Raw genomic sequence first — 26,171 nt, 5'->3', positions numbered from 1 at the left:
AATAGGACTTATAATTTCAACACTAAACTTTATCAGCATGCACAAGAGGCAAATCTAGCATGCTAAAACGGCAGCAAAAGAAAAAAAAAACACAAGAAAAACATGCAAGATTCGTCTGCCCAAGCCCACATCTGCGGAAGCCTGGGTGTGAACATTGTAATGCTTTGAGAATGTATGCAGACTGGACCAAGTCGCAGCTTTGCAAACTTTTTCCGCCGACGCCTGGTGCCGAATGGCCCAAAAGGCGCCCACCGACCGAGTGGAGTGTGCCCTAATCCCTGCTGATAGAGACTTGCCTCTGACACGGTATGACTCATGAATCGCTGGGCGACTCCATCTGGCTATTGTGGACTTTGAAGCAGCTAGTCCCTTCCTGTGCCCTTCTGGAAGAACGAACAAGGCATCGGACTTTCGGAAGAACCCTGTCCGAGAGACATATCTTCTGAGTGCTCTTATTAGATCCAGAGTGTGAAGAGCTCTTTCCACTCTGTGTGCTGGCGCCGAGCAGAGTGAAGGCAGGATAATGTCCTCGTTAAGGTGGAAAGAAGAGACCACCTTGAGCAGGAAGGACGGGGACGACCCAAGAACCACTTTGTCCTTGTAGAAAATTAGGAAAGGAGCTCGGCAGGACAGAGCAGTGAGTTCCGAGACCCGTCTGATTGACATCACCGCGACCAGGAAGGCGACCTTCCAGGAAAGGTAGGTCAGCGAGACTTCCTGCAGTGGTTCGAAAGGCGTCTCCTGTAGAACACCCAGGACCAAGTTAAGGTCCCAAGTTTCAAGCGGCATTTTATGAGGGGGGGGGGGGGGTGTTTCACATGGGAGACTCCCTGGATAAAAGTCCACACCTGTAGATTGGAAGCAATCCTACGCTGAAACAAAACGGATAACGCCGAGATCTGGCCCATGAGGGAACTAAGCACCAGACCTGAATCCAGCATCTAATTAAACAATCTACTCAGCTCATTGTTATATAAATATGAGATGGAGGTTAATGTCACATTTGAATGTAGGTGAAAAGTGGGGCCCTGTAGTTACTGGTTGGCCCTTGATACCCCAGTACGACACTGGACGTGGCCGTGGTTTCTACAAAAAATGAACAAGCCAGGAGTCAGAGTCCCAAGGGGCTGTATAACTAGATTGCAGAACCAAGATGTCTGGAAGAACTCCAAAATGGTTGGAATGGAAAAGTCAAGAGGAGGACGCCGGCGATCTCTGCACCATGAGAAAAAGGCCTTCTATGTGCGGTTATAGATGCGCACCGATTTAGGCTTCCGGGCACTAGTCATGGTGGAAACCACCGATTGGGAGAAGCCAGCCTGGATTAGGACCCAGGATTCAATAACCAAGCTGTTAAACACAGGGCCCCTGAGTTCTGGTAGAAAAATCGGACCCTGGGAAAGCAGATCTGGTCGATCCGGCAGTTGCCAGGGCACGTCGGTGACGAGATGCACAAACTCTTGGTACCACACTCTTCGTTGCCCGTCCAGAGTGATCAGGATCACCGAAACCGCCTCTGCTTTGATCTTCCTGATGACCCTCGGGATCAAAGTAAGCGGGGAAATACGTATGTGAGATGAAACGGACGCCATGGAAGGACCAGTGCCTCCGTGAGCGATAAAACTCTGGCACCTTGGTGTTTAATCTTTACGCCATCAGATCCAGATCCTGAGTTCCTCAGCGAAGGCAGATCTGGTGGAAGACCTTCGGATGTAAAGCTCACTCCCCTGAGGCGAGACCTTGACGACTGAGGAAGTCTGCTGCCCAGTTTTCCACGCCCGGAATGTGAACAGCTGAAATGACCGAGTGGTTCTTTTCTGCCCAGCGGAGAATGTGAACTACCTGGTGCATTGCCGCCCTGCTGCGGGTGCCCCCCTAATGATTGATATATGCCACGGTCGTGGCATTGTCAGATTGTATCCGGACAGGGCAACCCACTAGAAGATGGTGGAATCATCACAGGGATAACCAGATCGCTCGAAGCTCCAGAACGTTGATTGGAAGTCGCGCTTCCCGAAGATACCAGCGCCCCTGGGCAGTGTGGAGACGGAAGACAGCCCCTCAAGCCAAGGAGACAGGCGTTGGTAGTGACCACTAGCCATTGAACCGGTTGAGTGAGAACCGCAACGTCCACCAACTGAGCGCTTGTCTGACCCGCGGGGACAGATTGCACAGACGGTCGAGAGAGAATTGGCTCTTGTCCCAGGCCGCTAAAAGTGCATGGAGGGGTACCTGGCCAAAAGCAACAGCTTCCATCGCTTCTACCATTCTCCCCAGGACCCTCATCCCGAAAAGGATGGAGAGAGGGAATGGACGACAATGTGCCCGGGCTTCCTGTTGCAGGGCTAAGACCTTGTCTCGAGAGAGAATCACCAACCCTAGGGATGTGTCCTGGAGCATTCCAAAAACGGACATCTACTGAGCTGGAATGGGAGAGGACTTGTTTAGATTTATTAGCCAGCCCAGGCGAGAAAGAGAGAGCATCCAGAGTGATACGTACGCATTCTGTGCAGGCTTGGATGGATACTTGTTCAGAAGGTCATCTAAGTATGGCAAAACAACCATGCCCCGAGAGTGCAGAATGGCCATGACTGCCGCCATGACCTTCGTGAATACTCTGGGAGCGGTGGTGAGTCCGAAGGGCAGGGCTGTGAACTGGAAATGCTTTTCACCACCAGCGAACCGCAGGAACTTCTGGTGAGGGGGAAAGATCAGAATATGGAGGTACGCATCCCGAATGTCGATGGAGACTAAGTATTCCCCCTACTCCATATAGGAAGTGACCGAACGGAGAGACTCCATCCTGAAGTGCTGGACCTTGACGAACTGGTTTAGAAGTTTCAGGTCCAGAATGGGCCGCACTGGTCCGTCCTTCTTTGGGACAATGAATAGGTTCGAGTAGAACCCTTCAAACCTCTTGTATCCTGAAGACATCAGATTCCTGACCAATTCGTCGTGAACAACGGAGAGCCAGGCCCGACGAAACAGGAGTAAACGTCTGCCTACCCTGCCGAAGCTGGATGATGCAGCGAGTCATTGGGCCGAGAATCTATGGGAACTAGATCCCTTAGTTCTGGACTGTTTGGGTCGGCTCTTCTAGGATGGGCTGGGCTTATACGAAACTTGGGAGCCCCTGTCCCTGGTGAGTGACCCCGATCCAGAAGAGGTGGTTGTAGTGGACCAGCCAGGGTTGGTGCAAAAGGACCGGAATCGAGTTTGCTGTTGATAGCAAAAGGGTTGCCTGGTCTTTTGCTGAGGAATTTATTTTTTCCTCCTGTATCGTCAGAGATAAGCTTCTCTCCAAACAAGCGAACGCTCTGATAAGGCAAAGAGGTTAGGGACTTTTTGGATGCAGCATCTGCTCGCCATTCTAAGCCACAGAGCCCTTCTAATGTGATGGTGTTTAATGCTGCCAATGCGGCGCAATTGGCAGCATCCAGGGAAGAGTCCACCAAATAATCACCGGCCAGGTAAATCTGATTGGCCAGATCCACAGCTTCCTAGGGGATATTACTGTCTTGAATGGTTTTGGCTAGAGAATCCGCCCAGGAGACCATTGCTTTAGCGACCCACGTCACAGCAAAAGAAGGAGAGAGAGCGGAACCTGAGGCTTCAAACACTGAGCGACCAAGAGTCTCTATCAGACGGTCAATAGGATTTTTAATTGAGGACCCATCAAGTACGGACAGGAGAGTTTTGGAGGCCAGACGGGACACGGGTGCATCGACTGGAGGGGAATCCGCCCACCCCTTCCATAGATCCGATGAGAAGCGACATCTTGCCTCTAGAGGCTTCAGTCCTGTGAAACGTTTGTCTGGCCACTCCCTATGCCTCTTGTTGTGAATTCTGTGGCAGGGCTCCCTCCTGTGGTCACAAGTGGTACTTCGGCTGATTCTCTCTGTGAGCTTCTGTTGGTGGAGGAAAGTGGTATTGCGGCTTCTGAGTTTCCTACCTCAGGTGATGTGGTGAGGTCGTTAGGTACTGCTCTACTTAACTCCACCTAGTGCTTTGATCCTGGCTTCCTGTCAATGTTCCAGTGTTGGACTTGTTTTTCCCTGGATCATTCCTGTGGCCTGCTGCTCTGCATAGCTAAGTTCTTCTTTGCTATTTGTTTGCTATTTTTTCTGTCCAGCTTGTCTAATTGTTTTGCTGGAAGCTCTGGGACGCAAAGGGTGTACCTCTGTGCCGTTAGTTCGGTACGGAGGGTCTTTTTGCCCCCTTTGCATGGTTTTCTTTAGGGTTTTGTGTAGACCGCAAAGTTATCTTTCCTATCCTCGCTCTGTTAAGAAAGTCGGGCCTCACTTTGCTGAATCTATTTCATCCCTACGTTTGTCTTTTCATCTTACTCACAGTCATTATATGTGGGGGGCTGACTTTTCCTTTGGGGTATTTCTCTGAGGCAAGGTAGGCTTATTTTCTATCTTCAGGCTAGTTAGTTTCTCAGGCTGTGCCGAGTTGCATAGGCAGAGTTAGGCGCAATCCACGGCTGCCTCTAGTGTTGTTTGGAGAGGATTAGGGATTGCGGTCTGCAGAGTTCCCACGTCTCAGAGCTCGTTCTATGATTTTGGGTTATTATCAGATCACTGTATGTGCTCTGACCGCTATGTCCATTGTGGTACTGAATTGCCTATCATAACAGCCTCTGAAGTATGTCATGAAACTCAGTATGATTGGCAAACACCCTATGCGGACATTTAGTCCTCTTAAAGGACACTGCATGATCCAGGACAGAAATAGAGTCTTCATCCACCTTCAGGATTTGGTTGACGGGCCTCAGTGAGATTATCCACTGTCACCTGATACTCAGGCGAGTCCAGGTCGAAAGACTCTTCAGACTCGTAGTCAGAGTTCTGGTTGCTGCAAACCCCTGGTGAGGGGGAGTGAGAAACGGAGCATACAGATGCCGAGGTGCAAGAGGGCCCGGGAGACATACTATGGGTCCGTTTTCTAGCTGTCCGTGTATTTTGTGTCTGAGTGCGGCCCCTGCAGGTCAATGGTTGCCGTGTAGAAGACGAACCTTCAAAAACAGGCAGACTGATGCCCCGACCCGTGGAGGGTTCCTGGAGGGACTCAATCTCTTTAGCCAGTGAGGCCATGGACTGCGACAATGATGAAGCCCACTCATGGGGCTAGGTACACGGAGTTCGGTATCGGCGTGTTCTCTTGAGCGTATTCAGGGGTCACAAGCTCTGCAGAGAAGATTACGCTGTCCCAGGGAGGTACATGAGGTGAAGAACACTGTATGGGTTTTGGTAGCCTTCCTGGATGTCTTAGAAAATGACATGGTGTACACCAGTATGTCCTGACTCAGTGAGAGAAGAGTAATGCCCAGGGATATATTACAGGGAAAGCCAGTGTGTTGCACGTCAGCTATTACCCACAGTCCTGTGTGCCCAAAGCGGTCCTGTCTTTGCTAGAAACCCAGCAGTGCACTTAAGCTCTGTGATCGCTGGAGGAGACTGCAGTGCAAGAGGACGGTCGGGAGCAAAGTAATGACCCCTATGATCCTTGTGAAAAATGGGTAAAAATTAAAAAAATATACTAAAAAAAATAAAATAAAAAATTGTGGTCTGATTAGCAGACCCGTGTGCATCCTATGGACACTAAGCAAGAGCTGGCTCAGCTAGAGCCAGTGTGTGGGTGTATACTGCAGAGGAGGAGCGAATCTTTTCTGCTTATTCACTTAGTGTCAGCCTCCTAGTGACAGAAGCATACACCTATAGTCCTGTGTCTCCCAATGACGCGAAGGAGAAAAATGCCTAGTGTGAAATTACCCTAAAAGTGAAACAGAATAAACATCCGCTTATGTACAGTGGGGCAAAAAAGTATTTAGTCAGTCAGCAATAGTGCAAGTTCCACCACTTAAAAAGTTGAGAGGCGTCTGTAATTTACATCATAGGTAGACCTCAACTATGGGAGACAAACTGAGAAAAAAAATCCAGAAAATCACATTGTCTGTTTTTTTAACATTTTATTTGCATATTATGGTGGAAAATAAGTATTTGGTCAGAAACAAAATTTCATCTCAACACTTTGTAATATATCCTTTGTTGGCAATGACAGAGGTCAAACGTTTTCTGTAAGTCTTCACAAGGTTGCCACACACTGTTGTTGGTATGTTGGCCCATTCCTCCATGCAGATCTCCTCTAGAGCAGTGATGTTTTTGGCTTTTCGCTTGGCACACGGACTTTCAACTCCCTCCAAAGGTTTTCTATAGGGTTGAGATCTGGAGACTGGCTAGGCCACTCCAGGACCTTGAAATGCTTCTTACGAAGCCACTCCTTCGTTGCCCTGGCGGTGTGCTTTGGATCATTGTCATGTTGAAAGACCCAGCCACGTTTCATCTTCAATGCCCTTGCTGATGGAAGGAGGTTTGCACTCAAAATCTCACGATACATGGCCCCATTCATTCTTTCATGTACCCGGATCAGTCGTCCTGGCCCCTTTGCAGAGAAACAGCCCCAAAGCATGATGTTTCCACCACCATGCTTTACAGTAGGTATGGTGTTTGATGGATGCAACTCAGTATTCTTTTTCCTCCAAACACGACAAGTTGTGTTTCTACCAAACAGTTCCAGTTTGGTTTCATCAGACCATAGGACATTCTCCCAAAACTCCTCTGGATCATCCAAATGCTCTCTAGCAAACTTCAGACGGGCCCAGACATGTACTGGCTTAAGCAGTGGGACACGTCTTGCACTGCAGGATCTGAGTCCATGGTGGCGTAGTGTGTTACTTATGGTATGCCTTGTTACATTGGTCCCAGCTCTCTGCAGTTCATTCACTAGGTCTCCCCGCGTGGTTCTGGGATTTTTGCTCACCGTTCTTGTGATCATTCTGACCCCACAGGGTGGGATTTTGCGTGGAGCCCCAGATCGAGGGAGATTATCAGTGGTCTTGTATGTCTTCCATTTTCTAATTATTGCTCCCACTGTTGATTTTTTCACTCCAAGCTGGTTGGCTATTGCAGATTCAGTCTTCCCAGCCTGGTGCAGGGCTACAATTTTGTTTCTGGTGTCCTTTGACAGCTCTTTGGTCTTCACCATAGTGGAGTTTGGAGTCAGACTGTTTGAGGGTGTGCACAGGTGTCTTTTTATACTGATAACTAGTTTAAACAGGTGCCATTACTACAGGTAATGAGTGGAGGAAAGAGGAGACTCTTAAAGAAGAAGTTACAGGTCTGTGAGAGCCTGAAATCTTGATTGTTTGTTTCTGACCAAATACTTATTTTCCACCATAATATGCAAATAAAATGATAAAAAAACAGACAATGTGATTTTCTGGATTTTTTTTTCTCAGTTTGTCTCCCATAGTTGAGGTCTACCTATGATGTAAATTACAGACGCCTCTCATCTTTTTAAGTGGTGGAACTTGCACTATTGCTGACTGACTAAATACTTTTTTGCCCCACTGTATGTACTAGATGGTGGCCCGATTCTAACGCATCGGGTATTCTAGAATATGCATGTCCACGTAGTATATTGCCCAGCCACGCAGTATATTGCCCAGTCACGCAGTATATTGCCTAGTCACGTAGTATATTGCCCAGCCACGTAGTATATTGCACAGCGACGTAGCATACAGCACAGAGCCACGTAGTATACAGCACAGACACGTAGTATACTGCCCAGCTACGTAGTATATTGCCCAGCCAAGTATGTAACAGGTTAAAAAATAAACATATACTCACCTTCCGGGGGCCCCTTGTAGTTCTGTCACCTGTGTGCGGTGCACGCGGCAGCTTCTGGTCCCAGGGTTGGTATGAGCGCAGGACCTGTGATGACGTCGCGGTCACATGACCGTGACGTCATGGCAGGTCCTTCTCACATACCTCCCTTAGCACCAGAACCTGCTGCTTGCACTGCCAAGGACAGGGCGACACGTCGGAGGGTGAGAATAACGTTTTTCTTATTATCATTTGTAACATTAGATCTTTTTACTATTGATGCTGCATACGCAGCATCAATAGTAAAAAGTTGGTCACACAGGGTTAATAGCTGCGTAACCGGAGTGCGTTACACCGCGCTCCGGTAACGCTGGCATTAACCCTGTGTGAGGGCTGACTGGATGACTGGAGGGGAGTATGGAGCGGGCACTGACTGCGGGGAGGAAAGAGCGGCCATACTGCCGCCGGACTGTGGCCGTTGCTGATTGGTCGTGGCAATGGTCGTGGGCGTTTTGCCATGACCAATCAGCGACTTGGATTCCATGACAGACAGAGGCCGCGACCAATGAATATCCAGGACAGACAGAAAGACGGAAGTGACCCTTAGACAATTATATAGTAGAAGAGTGAAGAGATCATTTATAGTTTCATTGTCTTACAGCGGTGAATAGAGTTGTAACCAAGTAAATGTGGCTCACAAACAGAATATTAAAAATAGCAACAATAACAAGTTTAGCAATTGGATGTATTAAAACAAAAAAAAGTTCCTGTGTTGTGATAACGTTATGAGTGTGCTTAGACACGCAGAAGCGCTGGGATAGGCACAAAACGGCTGATGTCCTCCTTCACTTCCCCGCTCCCCTTGCTTTCTAAGGACTATCCCACGACATGAAATAATGGACATACATTTTTAAAGGAATGGCGAGTGCTGCTTTTCCTGTATTTTATCATTTAGATGATAACTTTTAGTTATGAAATAAAATAACCAAGACAGGAAAAACCCTTTAATATGAACAGAAATAAAAAATACTAAACATGTACCTATACTTTTCTTGTGTTTCTTTAATCATTTTCTTCAATTCCTCAATTCTTTCAGCTGTGAGTTTACGCACAATTACATCTTCAACTGTCTCTACAACTTCGCCCCGTTCTCCTCGTTTCCGTCTTAAAGCAAAATAGATCAAAAAAGAAAAAGAAAAGAGGTTTGCTAAAAGTGCAAATAAAAGTAATACAAAGCACTTCCCAAAGATGGAAATAGAGATCTTAACCCCCTTCAATAGTCTAACAGCCAGGATTCAATGTCCGCTAATTTGCAGATAGATGTTAAGAAGCACGTTACTGCAGATTGGATGTGCATGAGCGCTGCTCCGAATGATGGAGTAGCAGTCAGCATTCTGCAGCTTTAGCAATCAGACAGTAGGCTGAACTCTTGCACCGCTTTGGGGAATGAAGCTGTAGCTGCCCAAAATCCTCAGCATCACCAACCAGACACGCATGACATCACTGATTCTGTGCCCATTTTTCAAAGAATTATGAATGGTCATTGCGAATTGTGACGCTTATGCATTAGGGAACAGGGGTACCTGGGCACAGAGTATGCATGCCTGTGCTGCTCCAGTTTGTAAGAAAATGTTTAAACAATAATTATATATGATTTAATCATTTTTAATAGAAATATTTTATTCCACCATAAAAGTTCATATAGGGAATCTATGTACCACTGTCAACAGCACAAATTATGTGAATTGTTTTTGCATCCTCTCTGAAAAGGATCCAGGGATCTTTTTTATACTTAGACTAGCTGAAGAGCCCGGCGTTGCCTGGGCATAGTAAATATCTGTGGTTAGTTATAGCACGTCACTTCTCTTATTTTCCCATCACTCCTCTCATTTTCCCAATCACATCTCTCTTTTTCTCCCTCACACCTCTCATTTTCTCCCTCATTCCTCATTCCCGCCTAACACTTGTCATTTCGACCTCACATCTGTCATTTTCCGATCACTACACTATTTTCCCTCACTCCTCTCATTTTGCACTCACACCTTTTCATTTTCACCTCACACCTCTCATTTTCACCTCAGTATATACATGTTTGTCATCTCCCTTATATATAGTATACACCTGTATGTCATCTCCTGTATATAGTATATACCTGTATGTCATCTCCCCTGTATATAGTATATACCTGCTGTGTGTCATCTCCCCTGTATATAGTATATACCTGTATATCATCTCCTCCTATATATAGTAAATACCTGTATGTCCTCTCTTCCTATATATAGTATATACCTGTATGTCATCTCCTTCTATATATAGTATATACCTGTATGTCATCTCCTCCTGTATATAGTATATACCTGTGTGTCATCTCCCCTGTATATATATATATATATATATATATATATATACAGTGGGGCAAAAAAGTATTTAGTCAGTCAGCAATAGTGCAAGTTCCACCACTTAAAAAGATGAGAGGCGTCTGTAATTTACATCATAGGTAGACCTCAACTATGGGAGACAAACTGAGAAAAAAAAATCCAGAAAATCACATTGTCTGTTTTTTTAACATTTTATTTGCATATTATGGTGGAAAATAAGTATTTGGTCAGAAACAAAATTTCATCTCAATACTTTATAATATATCCTTTGTTGGCAATGACAGAGGTCAAACATTTTCTGTAAGTCTTCACAAGGTTGCCACACACTGTTGTTGGTATGTTGGCCCATTCCTCCATGCAGATCTCCTCTAGAGCAGTGATGTTTTTGGCTATTCGCTTGGCAACACGGACTTTCAACTCCCTCCAAAGGTTTTCTATAGGGTTGAGATCTGGAGACTGACTAGGCCACTCCAGGACCTTGAAATGCTTCTTACGAAGCCACTCCTTCGTTGCCCTGGCGGTGTGCTTTGGATCATTGTCATGTTGAAAGACCCAGCCACGTTTCATCTTCAATGCCCTTGCTGATGGAAGGAGGTTTGCACTCAAAATCTCACGATACATGGCCCCATTCATTCTTTCATGTACCCGGATCAGTCGTCCTGGCCCCTTTGCAGAGAAACAGCCCCAAAGCATGATGTTTCCACGACCATGCTTTACAGTAGGTATGGTGTTTGATGGATGCAACTCAGTATTCTTTTTCCTCCAAACACGACAAGTTGTGTTTCTACCAAACAGTTCCAGTTTGGTTTCATCAGACCATAGGACATTCTCCCAAAACTCCTCTGGATCATCCAAATGCTCTCTAGCAAACTTCAGACGGGCCCGGACATGTACTGGCTTAAGCAGTGGGACACGTCTGGCACTGCAGGATCTGAGTCCAGGGTGGCGTAGTGTGTTACTTATGGTAGGCCTTGTTACATTGGTCCCAGCTCTCTGCAGTTCATTCACTAGGTCCCCACGCGTGGTTCTGGGATTTTTGCTCACCGTTCTTGTGATCATTCTGACCCCACGGGGTGGGATTTTGCGTGGAACCCCAGCTCGAGGGAGATTATCAGTGGTCTTGTATGTCTTCCATTTTCTAATTATTGCTCCCACTGTTGATTTCTTCACTCCAAGCTGGTTGGCTATTGCAGATTCAGTCTTCCCAGCCTGGTGCAGGGCTACAATTTTGTTTCTGGTGTCCTTTGACAGCTCTTTGGTCTTCACCATAGTGGAGTTTGGAGTCAGACTGTTTGAGGGTGTGCACAGGTGTCTTTTTATACTGATAACAAGTTTAAACAGGTGCCATTACTACAGGTAATGAGTGGAGGAAAGAGGAGACTCTTAAAGAAGAAGTTACAAGTCTGTGAGAGCCAGAAATCTTGATTGTTTGTTTCTGACCAAATACTTATTTTCTACCATAATATGCAAATAAAATGTTAAAAAACAGACAATGTGATTTTCTGAATTTTTTTTTCTCAGTTTGTCTCCCATAGTTGAGGTCTACCTATGATGTAAATTACAGACGCCTCTCATCTTTTTAAGTGGTGGAACTTGCACTATTGCTGACTGACTAAATACTTTTTTGCCCCACTGTATATATATATATATATATATATATATATATATATATATATATATATATATATATATGTGTGTCATCTCCTCCTGTATATAGTATATACCTGTATGTCATCTTCTATATATAGCATATACCTGTATGTCATCTCCTCCTGTATATAGTATATACCTGTAGGTAATCTGCTCCTGTATATAGTATATACCTGTGTGTCATCTCCTCCTGTATATAGTATATACCTGTATGTCATCTCCTCCTGTATATAGTATGTACCTGTATGTCATCTCCTCCTCTATATAGTATATACCTGTGTGTCATCTCTCCTGTATATAGTATATATATGTGTGTCATCTCCCCTGTATATAGTATATACCTGTGTGATCTCCTGTATTAGACCTCGCTAACACGTTATTTGCTCAGTATTTTTACCTCAGTATTTGTAAGATAAATTGGCAGCCTGATAAATCCCCAGCCAACAGGAAGTCCTCCCCCTGGCAGTATATATTAGCTCACACATACACATAATAGACAGGTCATGTGACTGACAGCTGCTGTATTTCCTATATGGTACATTTGTTGCTCTTGTAGTTTGTCTGCTTATTAATCAGATTTTTATTTTTGAAGGCTAATACCAGACTTGTGTGTGTTTTAGGGCGAGTTTAGTCTGTCAAGTTGTGTGTGTTGAGTTGTGTGTCGCATGTAGCGACTTTTGTGAGATGAGTTTTGTGTGGCAACATGCGTGTAGCAACTTTTTGTGTGTCGAGTTGCATGTGACAGGTTAGTGTAGCAAGTTGTGTGCAGCAAGTTTTGCGCATGGCGAGTTTTGCACGTGGTGAGTTTTATGTCTGGTGCCTTTTGAGTATGTGCAAGTTTTGTGTGAGGCAACTTTTGCATGTGTTGCAAATTTTGTGCATGTGGCAATTTTTCCGCGTGTGCAAGTTTTGCGTGTGGCGAGTTTTCCATGAGGTGAGTTTTGCACTTGTGGCGAGTTTTGCGTGAGCCTAGTTTTTGCATGTGGCGAGTTTTGCGCGTGGTGAGTTTTGAGCGGCGACTTTTGTGTTTCGACTTTTATGTGGCGAGGTTGGTGTATGTGTGGTGAGATGTGTGCTGAGGGTGGTATATGTGTTCAAGCACGTGGTAGTGTGTGGCGCATTTTGTGTGTGTGTTCATATCCCCATGTGTGGCGAGTATCTCATGTCGGGGCCCCACGGTATATACTCTTTGGCGCCATCGCTCTCATTCTTTAACCCTCCGTCACATACAACTGATCTGACAGGCTCTTCTCTTTTACTTTCATTTCTCCTTCCTCACTAGATTGTGAGGAAACCCCCTCCCTCCAGGTAGTCTCCTGTCTCTTGAAGGTCTGTGAAACCTGATATCACAGTTGGATTTCAGAGCTTCAGGGGAGAGAATATAGCTGCACAGATCTCTCAGGCTCATTGTATGTGAATACGTCACATTCAGTAAGGTTGGTATTTTATGTTTTTATTCATCACAATAGTTTATTTAGCTTGTTTTATGAATGTATAGCACAAAATGTGAGGATATTTCATAGAAATAAGGGAGATTTTATAAAAGAAAGTGTGCTGCTCAGGCATATACAGTAGTTCCCTAACATATTCCTTCTCTTGCTTCAGATTATCTGCAAGTGGGGGTGCACGCTAGCGTCCCATAAGCAAAGCGTCACAGAAGATAAGCGTCGTGACACCGCAGTTATTCCATGGCACAGAACTAACATCCATCTTCTCTCTTCACACAGGTATTAACTCCCTCTGCTTGCTGTCTCCTGTTTTGCAATCAAATGGTGCAACTTCCTACCTCTGATAGCTGTCCCATCTGCTGCAATAGACTCTAATGGTATTAACTCCCTCCTCTGCTTGCTGTCTGTCATCTGCTGCTTTACCATCTAGAAACATAATTTAATGTGTTTGCTAATTCATTGGTATAATTTATCTGTTGCATTGCACTTAAAACTTACTGTCCACTTACTATCCATGACTGGGATCAGTGTAGATCTTATCTGGTGGAAGGTGTGAAAGTAGATTTTACCAGGCTGAGTGTCTTTGATCATCTTTTCAAAGAAAAAAAAAAAAAAAAACCCCTGGTGTGCTAGCCAGCTGCCAAATTATCCTCAACCAGTTCCCACAATCCATCTCTTCTGGGCTATAAATTTAGAACCTTCCTTAGGGGTGCACGCAAGTGGGGGTGCACGCTAGCGTCCCATAAGCAAAGCGTCACAGAAGATAAGCGTCGTGACACCGCAGTTATTCCATGGCAGTTAGTCAGGGCAGGAGTCAGGTAACCCACACTCTGCTCTCCCTTCTATCCATGTGCATTATTCCTATCATCCTATGCTCCCTTGCAATCCACATTCACCGCCCAATCCCCCCTCAATCACGACTCATATACATCAGCTCCTCTCTCCTTCCCTCTCCCATGTACAGCTCCCATGCACTTCTCACCTTCCTGAAAAACCTCAGTCCATCTTACCCAAACAGACTGCATAAAAAAACTTCATACAATCCCAAAAGCTACTTGCTTTTTATCTTCCTACTCCTGCTGATATCAGGAGACATCTCCCCAAACCCCGGTCCACCATCCACCAACCTCAACCCCTACCCTACCTCACATCGAAACCTTACTAATCTTACTAATATTAATTGCACTCCTTCATCCCCTCCTTCTTTTAATTGTGCCCTTTGGAATCCACGGTCTGTATGTAACAAGCTTCCTTTCCTACACAATTACTTTCTGAAAAACTCTCTGAATCTGCTGGCCCTCACGGAAACCTGGATTCAGGATTCTGACACTGTCTCTCCTGCTGCCATTACCCATGGTGGCTTACAATTCTCCCATTCCCCGAGACCAACAAACAGACCTGGTGGTGGAGTTGGCATACTCCTGTCCCCACAATGCACTTTCCAGGTCATCCCCTCAGTTCCATCACTCTCATTCCCTTCTTTTGAGGTCCACACCATCAGGCTCTTTCGCCCCCTCTCCCTCAGAGTAGCGGTCATATACCGGCCCCCAGGCTCACCCACCCGCTTCCTGGACCATTTCTCTGCCTGGCTGCCGCACTTCATGTCCTCAGAACTACCAACCCTTATCCTGGGAGACTTCAACATCCCCATTAACAGCCCCACTTCCACATCTGCATCCCAGCTTCTGTCACTAACCACTTCTCTCGGCCTCTCACAGCTCTCAACCTCTGAGACACACAAGGACGGTAACACCCTGGACCTGGTTTTTGCCCGGCTCTGCTCAATCTCCTACATAGATAACTCACCGCTTCCCCTCTCTGACCACAACATTCTCTCCTTCACACTCACATATCCTCGCTCACCCCAGCACCCTCCTACACACCATTCAGTCAGAAATCTACAAGCCATTAACCCTCTTACACTTTCAGACTCCCTACGCTTATCATTGTCCCCAATCTCTTCCTTTTCCTGTCCTGATCTGGCGGTACATCACTTCAATGACACTCTTAGAAGCACCCTTGACCAAGTAGCTCCCCTCACCCTCAGGACCTCCAAACACAGAATAAAACAGCCCTGGCTCACATCGCAAACCCGATTTCTCCAGCGATCCTCTAGGTGTGCTGAACGCTTATGGAGGAAAACACGCACACCAGAAGACTTCATACACTTCAAATTTATGTTAAGGACCTATAACTTTGCCCTTCACTTCGCTAAACAGACCTACTTTACCACTCTGATCTCCTCACTATCCAACAACCCCAAGAAACTTTTTGACACCTTTCACTCCCTCCTCAGGCCAAAAGCACAAGCCCCTATCACAGATATTTGTGCTGGTGACCTGGCCTCCCACTTTATAGAGAAAATAGACAATATCCGTCAGGAAATCCGCTCCCAACAACTAAGTTCAGTGACTCCCATCCCTCCCCTCATTGCCCCTGGCTCACTCTCCACATTCGATCCCATCACAGAAGAAGAAGTCTCCAAGCTCCTCTCCTCTTCTCGTCCGACTACATGCACTACCGACCCCATTCCCTCACATCTCCTCCAGTCTCTCTCTCCAGTTGTCACAAGTCACCTAACTACAATCTTTAATCTCTCCCTCTCCTCTGGCATTTTCCCCTCCTCCTTCAAACACTCTATCATAACTCCATTACTAAAGAAACCCACCCTCGACCCATCCTGCACAAACAACTACAGACCGGTCTCCAATCTCCCCTTCATCTCTAAACTCTTGGAGCGCCTGATATACTCCCGCCTTACCCGTTACCTCTCCACTCACTCCCTCCTAGACCCTTCACAGTCCGGTTTCCGCCCCCTACATTCGACAGAAACTGCACTCATCAAAGTGACCAATGACCTTCTGACAGCAAAACGTAATGGTGACCACTCTCTGCTCATTCTTCTCGACCTTTCTGCAGCTTTTGACACTGTTGACCACCCTCTCCTGCTCTCTAGGCTCCAGTCACTAGGCATTAAGGACACTGCTCTCTCCTGGTTCTCCTCCTATCTTTCCGACCGCTCCTTCAGTGTTCTGTTCTCTGGCTCCACTTCATCTCCTCTTCCTCTCACTGTTGGGGTACCTCAGGGCTCAGTCCTTGGCCCCCTTCTGTTCTCTCTCTACACGGCCCCAATTGGACAGACCATCAGCAGATTTGGCTTTCAGTACCATCTTTATGCCGACGACACACAACTATATACGTCATCCCCTGACCTTACCCCCGCTGTACTACAGAATGCCACTGACTGTCTGTCCGCAGTCTCCAACATCATGTCCGCTCTCTATCTGAAACTCAACCTCTCCAAAACTGAACTTCTTCTGCTCCCACCATCTACTAACCTCCCTAAATCTGACATTTCCCTCTCCGTGGGTGGCACCATAATAACACCCCGGCAGCAGGCGCGCTGTCTGGGTGTTATGTTTGACTCCGATCTCTCCTTCACCTCCCATATACAATCTCTTGCCCGCTCGTGCCGCTTACACCTAAAGAACATCTCTAGAATCCGCCCTTTTCTCACCATGGAGACAGCTAAAACCCTCACGGTCGCCCTGATCCACTCCCGCCTGGACTACTGTAACGCTCTATTAATTGGCTTCCCCCTCACTCGACTTTCCCCTCTCCAGTCCATCCTTAATGCAGCAGCCAGGGTCGTCCATCTGGCTAATCGTTACTCGGACGCGTCCGCTCTTCGCCAGTCGTTACACTGGCTGCCCATTCATTACAGGATACAATTCAAAGTACTTGTTCTCACCCACAAAGCTCTCCACAGTGCGGCACCCCCTTACATCTCCTCCCTCATTTCTGTCTATCAGCCTAACAGACCACTGCGCTCTGCAAATGACTTTCGGCTAACCTCTGCACTAATCCGTACCTCCCACTCCCGACTCCAAGACTTCTCCCGTGCTGCGCCAATCCTCTGGAATGCTCTACCCCAAGATATTAGGACCATCCATAATTTGCATAGTTTTAGGCGCTCGCTCAAAACACATTTGTTCAGAGCGGCCTATCACGTTCACTAATCAAAGTTATGTTATGTTTGTGTGTAGCCCATTCACTATCCCCATCTATTCCCCAACCCCTGAAGATGGCTGGACCATGATTGTAAATACATCATTGTAAATACACACCTGTACTTTGTATCTCCCCCACCTCATTGTAGATTGTAAGCTCTCACGAGCAGGGTCGTCTTATTTTGCTTTAATTATTGTATTGTTAACGTTGTTACTTATGACTTTTGTGTTTGAAACTGTTAAACTGTAAAGCGCTGCGGAATATGTTGGCGCTATATAAATAAAGATTATTATTATTATTATTATCTGCTGAAATGGAGAGGAAAATGTACAATTTATCCAAACAACTTGATGTTGAGGAAGTAACAAACATGCTGTTAGATGATAGAGACCTCACACTGAATAAGGATTTAGGAGAGGAAAGTGAGATTGATTCTCATGATGAGGTGGAAGAATGTGTCCTGGATTCTGAAACAGAGCAAGATGGTGACAGTGGTGAGGATGAAGAAGTTGGATCATATTAATGTGGCACCCCTAGAGGTATTTGCCACAAATATAGTTACTGACACTGAATACAAATACTAAAATAGCAAGACTGCACTACCTCCTCCGGCCAGAAGGGGGAGCTCCAGAGACTCCCCTAGATCCATTCTGGTCTGAGAGAAGAACTGGCAGTTGGGCTAAGGAGCTGATAGTGAGAGGTCATACAGCTGAATTTCTAACAGCCCTATGACGGTTTCCAGGCCCAAATCACCGGCCTGAGGAGAAGAGGGACAGAGAACAGGGACATTGTGAGAACCGGGTAGCATTAATCACTACCCAGAACAGGCGCAAAGAAGGATACTGGATCCGTGGCTGTATTCATTATATATAATACAGCAACCGGAAAAACGTGAGGTGATATCAGCTTCACTAGGGCCGGACGCAGCAACAGACACAGAGTTCAGCGGTACTCCCGGAGGGGGTAAGCCGATAAAAGGACTCGGGTTGCCCGTCGAACCAGGACCCGGAGGGGACAGATTGGGCCGGCAGCCAGTTCACATACAGCAGCAGGGCCACACAGAAATTGCGCACAATAAGAGGGGAAGACCCCGGCAGGGTCAAAGTAACTCAGAGTTCCCATACAGACTCCAGTGACAGGACTGGTTGTAAATCCTTTTATGTTAAAGTAAACTGGTTAAACGTTTCAGTGCCTCAGTCTTTCATTTGGACAATAGCCATCTATCCAGGATCGGGATCGTCACCGCTGGGAGAACCTGCTGCTGATCAAGTGCCTGTTCCCTCACGATACCCCTTACACTGTGCATTGCCTGAGGCTACAGCACCGGGTCAAGCCACCCGTGACATCCCCCTCAAGAGACAGACCCCATTGACCGGTGCTGGGTATCCCGGTCTCCTGGGCGTCACAATTGGCGTCACGAACAGGATTCGAACCTGTGCGGGAAAACCCCATTGGATTTCGAACGGATAGAAGGGGTAGAACACACAATCCCCACAGGTGACCATCCCCCAATTGGCGTCACGAACAGGATCTAGCCAGCCCATATACCGGGTATTGTGTGCCGTGATTGGAGCCCAAAACTGTGAAAACTTGGATGAAAAATCTTGAAAATTGACTTTATTAAAGAAAAATCCATTCCTCATTGAAAACTATTGAAAGTGACTTTTCCCCATTGGTTATAATGGAGTAAAGATGGCCGCCATCCCGAGGTAATCACTTCATAACCGTTAGGCACGAGACTGTTAATTGAGCTATGCCATCACCTGAGCCCCAGTCTAACTGAAAAACTTCAGAATCCCCCATTACAGAGCGCGGTGGGTGGGAGCAGCAGGGGGCGTATCATTGTGGGCGGCACCAAGCTGAGCGCTCTGACGTCAGAGCAAGGGGAAAATCGATCCTGCTGCACAGCGGAACGAATCTACACTATTCCAACGGAAGCGGAGGACCGGACGGGTCCGGATTAACTAAGGGGGCACAGTATGTCGCAGCACGGAGACGCCGCAGCACCCGGCGACGCTAATGCAGCTGAAAGACAGAGTGTCGATAGAGAGTCCGGTAGCGCAGCGGTGCAAGGAGTGGCGCCCATCATGCCAGTGCTGATGCCATATACCCCAGGTGGCCCATGGCTTCCAATGTATGAAGGTGAGCCTAATACCCTTGACGATTTCAGAGAAAAGATGCTGGCCCATTTTGACATGTTCCCCGTGGGTGAAGTTCAGCGTGTTAGTCTCCTGATGATGCAGTTAAGTGGCCATGCTAAGCGAGAAGTCACAGCATGGGCAGCTGATCTAAAAGGCACTGTTGAACACATATTTGCTGGATTAAAAGCTACATTTGAAACCACTGCCAGCAGCAAAGCTAAAGTACGATTCTTTAATTGCAAACAAAAAGTTAATGAGGGCGTGAGAGACTTTGCCTTAAACCTGCAGGAAGCCCTTAAATCACTTACACTGGCTGAACCCATTTTTAACACCGGAGCGGATAAACTGCTAAGAGATCAATTTATTGAGGGACTCTACACCCCTTCTCACCGGGGGCATGTGAGCATGCTTGTTTTTAAGAACCCTGAATTGACATTTGCCCAATTAAAGGAGAGCGTTCTACGTCTCCAGCTGGCAGAGGCACCTCGGGATCAGGAGCCTGCGCAACTCATGGCAGAGGCTCCTCAACAACATGGAGTACCAGTGACATCAGCTATGTCCGGGGCCATTGCTAAGCCCCTGGGGCCCAGTACTAATGAGGCACTTCAATAAAAGCTTGACTCTTTAACTGATGTTGTTGCTTCAATGGCTAAAACCATGCAGGAGATGAGAGGACCCAAGATGGAGTTGTCAAACCGTAGGGATGGTGTTCCATGGATGAGACCCCGGAGATACCCGACATGGAGGACGACCCCGCGACCGCTACCAACCGGATGGACAGCCCATTTGCCGCCGTTGCCAGCAGCCAGGCCACTTTGCACGAGATTGTGATTTAAATGGGAATCCCCTGGGAATGCGGGCCGCTTCGCAGGAATGAACTTTCAAGGCCCAACACCCTGGCACGACAGGTACATCGGAGGACGACCCATTATCCCTATCGTGCTGGACGGAATGCCCCTCAACTCTTTGCTGGACACAGGTTCCCAGATTTCATCTATACCGTATATCCTTTATAAGAGGTACTGGGCTGATGCAGATATTGATAAAGGGCCCTCTGACGTTGAACTAGATATATGGGCCAGTAATGGTAAGTTGGTACCAAAAGTAGGATTCAGGGAGATGACCATAAAGATTGGTAAAGTAGAATTGAAGAAACAGGGTATAATTGTTGTTGATGTTGACCGGCGGAACTGTGAACCAACTGTATTGATAGGAATGAATGTGTTAGAGAACTGCTTTTCCGAAGTCATTTCTGTCTTACAGCAAATTGCTGAAACTGCCCAATCCTGCCAGCAGAGAGTTCTCCAGAGGGAAATAAAAGTATTGATGTTAAGGCAACAGGTAGAAGTTGCAGGTGGAGAAATCGGCAGTGTGAGGGTAAGTGATCCAACGTCTATTGTAATCCCACCAAAAACAGAAATGCTGGTATGGTGTAGAGCAGCCATTGGTACTAAGGGACGAGATTATCAAGCCTTAATAGAACCAGTGTACACCGACAGCAGGCCCACTATACTCACAGCACGAGGGATAGTCGAGGTACACCGGGGACGAGTGCCGGTACGACTTTTGAACTGTGGAGAGGAAGAGGTCACTTTGCCAAGGTATGCTACAATGGCAAAGCTATATACTGTTGACAACAATGCCATCACAACCATTGAGCCCTTAGAACCAACCTGTCAGGTGGAAGGCAATGGCTCAGATGGAGAAATGGAGGATTGGTGCCAACAGCTACACGTGGGCATAAATTCAACACCTACCCATCAAAAACAAGGGGTGTATAGGCTAGTGACGGAATATGAACAAGTCTTCAGTAAACACCCATTGGACTTCGGACGGATAGAAGGGGTAGAACACACAATCCCCACAGGTGACCATCCCCCAATAAAAGAAAGATATAGACCCATACCGCCCGCTCACTATCAATGTGCAAAAGATATGCTGAGGGAAATGAAACAGGCCGGGGTAATAAGAGACAGCTGTAGCCCCTGGGCGGCCCCTCTAGTGATTGTCAAAAAAAAAGATGGAACTATGAGAATGTGCGTAGACTGCCTACCCCTTGCCTAGGATAGAAGAGTCCTTGACTGCTTTGAAATCTGCTAATTATTTTTCCACCTTAGACTTAACAAGCGGGTATTGGCAAGTCCCTGAGAGAGATAAGGAAAAGACGGCATTCACCACACCAATGGGTCTAAGTGAATTTAATCGCATGCCGTTCGGACTCTGCAATGCATCCGGTACCTTCCAGCGGCTGATGGAATGCTGCCTCGGACACAAGAACTTCGAGACCGTCCTCCTGTATCTAGATGATGTGATCGTCTACTCAAAGACTTACGAACAACACTTAAAAGACTTGGCAGAAGTGTTCGAAGCCTTATCCAGGTATGGCATGAAAGTCAAGCCATCCAAATGTCACCTTCTCAAGCCAAAGGTACAGTACCTGGGACACATCGTGAGTTCGGAGGGAGTAGCACCGGATCCCGAGAAAATAACCGCCATAAGGGATTGGCCGAGACCTACCAGCGCAAAAGAAGTGAGGCAATTCCTGGGATTGGTGGGTTACTATCGCAGATTTATAAAAGGATTTACCAAGTTGGCAGCACCCTTGCAAGACGCCTTGGTAGGGCAGACGAAGAAACCTTCAAACCGAAACCCTCCTTTCCAGTGGAACGACGAAAGGGAAGACTCCTTTGAACAACTAAAGAAGGCACTAACCGGAGAAGAGGTTTTGGCATACCCAGATTACCATCAACCTTTCATCCTCTACACCGATGCCAGTAATGTGGGACTAGGAGCGGTGCTGTCACAAAAGCAAGAAGGTCGGAAGAAAGTCATCGCCTTTGCAAGTAGAAAGCTCCGGCCTACTGAAAGAAATCCAGAAAATTATAGCTCCTTCAAATTGGAACTACTGGTAGTAGTTTGGGCTGTGACGGAACGTTTCAAACACTATCTGGCCGCTGCAGAATTTATTGTCTATACTGACAACAATCCGTTGACCCACCTGGACACAGCCAAATTAGGTGCGTTAGAACAGCGATGGATAGCCCGGTTATCTAATTACAACTTCAAGATCAAATATCGAGCAGGTCGCAAGAATGGAAATGCCGATGCCCTATCCCGGATGCCACACTTGAGAGATGTAGAAGAAGAAACGGGGGAGCTTGAAGAAATTGAACTACCAGCCTTCCATCATCCCAAGGCAAAACATCATCAGTCAAGTACCTATCAGAAACAACAAGAGGTGAATTTTAATCCGTTAGCACACCATAAATGGGCTGACACCCAAGACAGCAATCCGGCTGTGAAGTTGGTGAAGGAACTGTTAACTGAGCAAAGTGCATATCCCGATGAGGATGCCCCAGAAGAGACGCATCAACTCTGGAAAGAGAGAGGCAAAATGTTCCTGTATCAAGGGAAGCTCTGTAGAAGGTACACCAATCCGAAAACACATGAATTGGTTTGGCAGATTATCGTGCCTAAACAAGATGTCAAGATGGTCCTCGAAGCTTACCATAATGGTGCTGGTCACTTTGGTTGGAAAAAGTTAGAAGTACTTCTAAGAGAAAGATTTTATTGGGTTGGGATGAGAAAATCAATCGAACAGTGGTGCAGAAATTGTGGCCCGTGCAACCTCAGAAGAAACGATCAAAAGAACCAAAGAGCACCACTGCAGCCCATAATCACCAAACAACCACTTGAACTTGTAGCCATAGACCACGTGAAGTTAATACCAAGCCGATCCGGCTATGTCTATGCCTTAACCATCGTGGACCATTATTCACGCTTCTTGGTAGTAGTACCCGTAAAAGATCTGACAGCAAAAACAGCAGCCAAAGCGTTCCAAACATACTTTTGTAGACCCCATGGATATCCGGAACAGGTTCTCACCGACCAAGGTACAGCCTTTGAATCAGAGATCTTCAGAGAATTCTGTAATATGTATGGTTGCAAAAAGATCAGGACGACGGCCTATCATCCACAAACAAACGGCTTATGCGAGAAGATGAACCATATTGTAATAGACCTACTAAAGACTTTACCTGAGACAGAAAGGAATCAATGGCCAGAGAAATTGCCTGACTTGGTGGATCTGTATAATCATGTCCCGGTGAGCTCCACCAACTGCACCCCAGCTTATCTTATGCGTGCAAGACCCGGCCAATTACCAATCGATCTAGAAATGGGAATTCTGAAACCAGACGCAGAAGTTCAAGACTCCAATTGGGATATCATACGGCAAAAGCAGTATCGCCAAGTGCAAGAGAGTGTGGAAAGAAGCCTTCAGCAAACTAGAGAAAGACAAGAGCGAACTTTCAACCAGAATGCTCTAGCGACCCCATTAAGACCGGGTGACCAAGTGCTCAAGAGAAATCGTCGAACCAATAAACTGGAAAATCAGTGGGAAGCCGTACCCTACACAGTTTTACCAACAAGAGTGGATAATCCTAAAATGTGTCTCATTAGCAAAAATGGAGGCTTAACATCTGTACTAGTGTCAAGAGACAATCTTAAATTATGCCCGGAAGCATTGAAAGAGCCAGACGTTGTCCAGCCAGAACCAGAAGTTATTCAACCCATACAGGTTCAACCAGTAAAGGAAAAAGAAGAGGAAGTGTATCACACCTGTATAGGAGACTTTCCCAAAACCCTACTAACATACCATGGTGCAGTAGTGGTTCCCATGGTGGCCTTTTACCCAACACCGAACCCAATACCAGAAGTCCCAAGACAGGAAGAGGCTGACCCCGTACTACAGGAGATTCCAGGCCAGGAAGAACAGATTCCTGATCAGAGTGATCCCATTCATGGTGGACTTGCCAACTCCATAGTCGTGGAATTATCTTTAGCAGAGCGGGCAGATACTACATCTGCAGTAGACAGTAGTACACCACATGGAGAGATACCGCTGTTACGTAGATCACAGCGTAGTACCCAGGGTCAATTACCGGCCAGGTATGCAGATTACCAACTATAAAACTATAGTCATTGTTATCATTCTGCAACGTTTAAGTCCAGTACCTACAAAGACTTGTCTGTATGAACTTCTTGCATATTCTTGAACTTTTTATCAGCCCGGAGGCACTAAATCAAAGCTCCGGAAAGACTGCTTTTTGAACTTTGCTTTTTGCTCTTTTTGAACTTTCTTTAGACGTTATATTGATAACTCCGTTGGAAAAATGGAACTAAATTCTTGGACACAAAGTGCAGTACCTTTCCTAGTACCTTCAAGGATAGAACTGTATTAATGGACGCTATTTGAAGTGACTTTTTACAGAACTCTATTTTTGTTTCCTTGAGTGGTTTTTGTAACTTTTCATTTTTAAGACTCTGTACATATTAATTGTTATTTCAAAATGTTATCGTCCCGGAGTACTGTTCTTAACTAAAGGGAAATGTGGCACCCCTAGAGGTATTTGCCACAAATATAGTTACTGACACTGAATACAAATACTAAAATAGCAAGACTGCACTACCTCCTCCGGCCAGAAGGGGGAGCTCCAGAGACTCCCCTTGATCCATTCTGGTCTGAGAGAAGAACTGGCAGTTGGGCAGTTGGGCTAAGGAGCTGATAGAAATTCAGCTGTATGACCTCTCACTAACAGCCCTATGACGGTTTCCAGGCCCAAATCACCGGCCTGAGGAGAAGAGGGACAGAGAACAGGGACATTGTGAGAACCGGGTAGCATTAATCACTACCCAGAACAGGCGCAAAGAAGGATACCGGATCCGTGGCTGTATTCATTATATATAATACAGCAACCGGAAAAACGTGAGGTGATATCAGCTTCACTAGGGCCGGACGCAGCAACAGACACAGAGTTCAGCGGTACTCCCGGAGGGGGTAAGCCGATAAAAGGACTCGGGTTGCCCGTCGAACCAGGACCCGGAGGGGACAGATTGGGCCGGCAGCCAGTTCACATACAGCAGCAGGGCCACACAGAAATTGCGCACAATAAGAGGGGAAGACCCCGGCAGGGTCAAAGTAACTCAGAGTTCCCATACAGACTCCAGTGACAGGACTGGTTGTAAATCCTTTTATGTTAAAGTAAACTGGTTAAACGTTTCAGTGCCTCAGTCTTTCATTTGGACAATAGCCATCTATCCAGGATCGGGATCGTCACCGCTGGGAGAACCTGCTGCTGATCAAGTAAGTGCCTGTTCCCTCACGATACCCCTTACACTGTGCATTGCCTGAGGCTACAGCACCGGGTCAAGCCACCCGTGACATCCCCCTCAAGAGACAGACCCCATTGACCGGTGCTGGGTATCCCGGTCTCCTGGGCGTCACATTATATTGGAAAAGATAAAAATACTAAATGGAACAAGAAGCCATTCCAGAAAAAACGTAGGGAACCTTTAAACATTATTACTCACCTTCCTGCAGTAATAGGAACTGCACGTAATGCAAAAACTGCAGTTGAATGCTGGAACAGTATATTTACAGATGACATTCTGGACTCTATTGTCACATATACCAACCAATATATAGACATTATAAAGGACAAGTACATCTGCAACAGAACCATCAAGCCCACAGATGAAATAGAACTGCGTGCTTTTTTTGGATTACTGTACCTTGCAGGAGCTTATAGGGCAAATAGACAAAGTTTGGAGGAACTTTGGGGTAAAGATGGGGATGGAGTTGAAAAATTTAGCCTTGTTATGTCCATAAACAGATTCAAGATTCTAATTCGTTGCCTTGGGTTTGACGACAGAACTACCCGAACCGAACGCAAAACACATGACCGACTTGCTCCAATTCGGGATATATTTCAAAGATTTGTTGTAAACTGTAAACAAAGTTATTACCCTGGAGAGAATCTCACTATTGACGAAATGCTCCCTGGTTTTCGTGGTAGATGTGCCTTTCGTCAATAT

General features: G+C 46.4%; 1 protein-coding gene across 7 annotated transcripts in view; it reads right to left on the bottom strand.

Moving 5' to 3' along the window:
* The window catches only part of BRD8 (bromodomain containing 8), a 76,888-nt gene that overhangs the window by 35,572 nt on the left and 15,145 nt on the right, over positions 1-26,171 (bottom strand). For 5 of the 7 annotated variants that reach the window (XM_069764340.1, XM_069764342.1, XM_069764346.1 and 2 more), the window contains exon 5: positions 8,709-8,831. The exons of the other annotated variants lie outside the window; for them this stretch is intronic. In XM_069764340.1, coding sequence (XP_069620441.1) covers positions 8,709-8,831 — 123 coding nt within the window. The remainder of the gene's footprint in view (positions 1-8,708; positions 8,832-26,171) is intronic. 7 annotated transcript variants of the gene reach the window in all.

The sequence above is a fragment of the Ranitomeya imitator genome, chromosome 4 (assembly GCF_032444005.1).
Source record: "Ranitomeya imitator isolate aRanImi1 chromosome 4, aRanImi1.pri, whole genome shotgun sequence".
NCBI lineage: Eukaryota > Metazoa > Chordata > Amphibia > Anura > Dendrobatidae > Ranitomeya > Ranitomeya imitator.
Note: the sequence above shows the minus strand (reverse complement) of the source record. Positions and strands in the feature narration are given on the sequence as shown.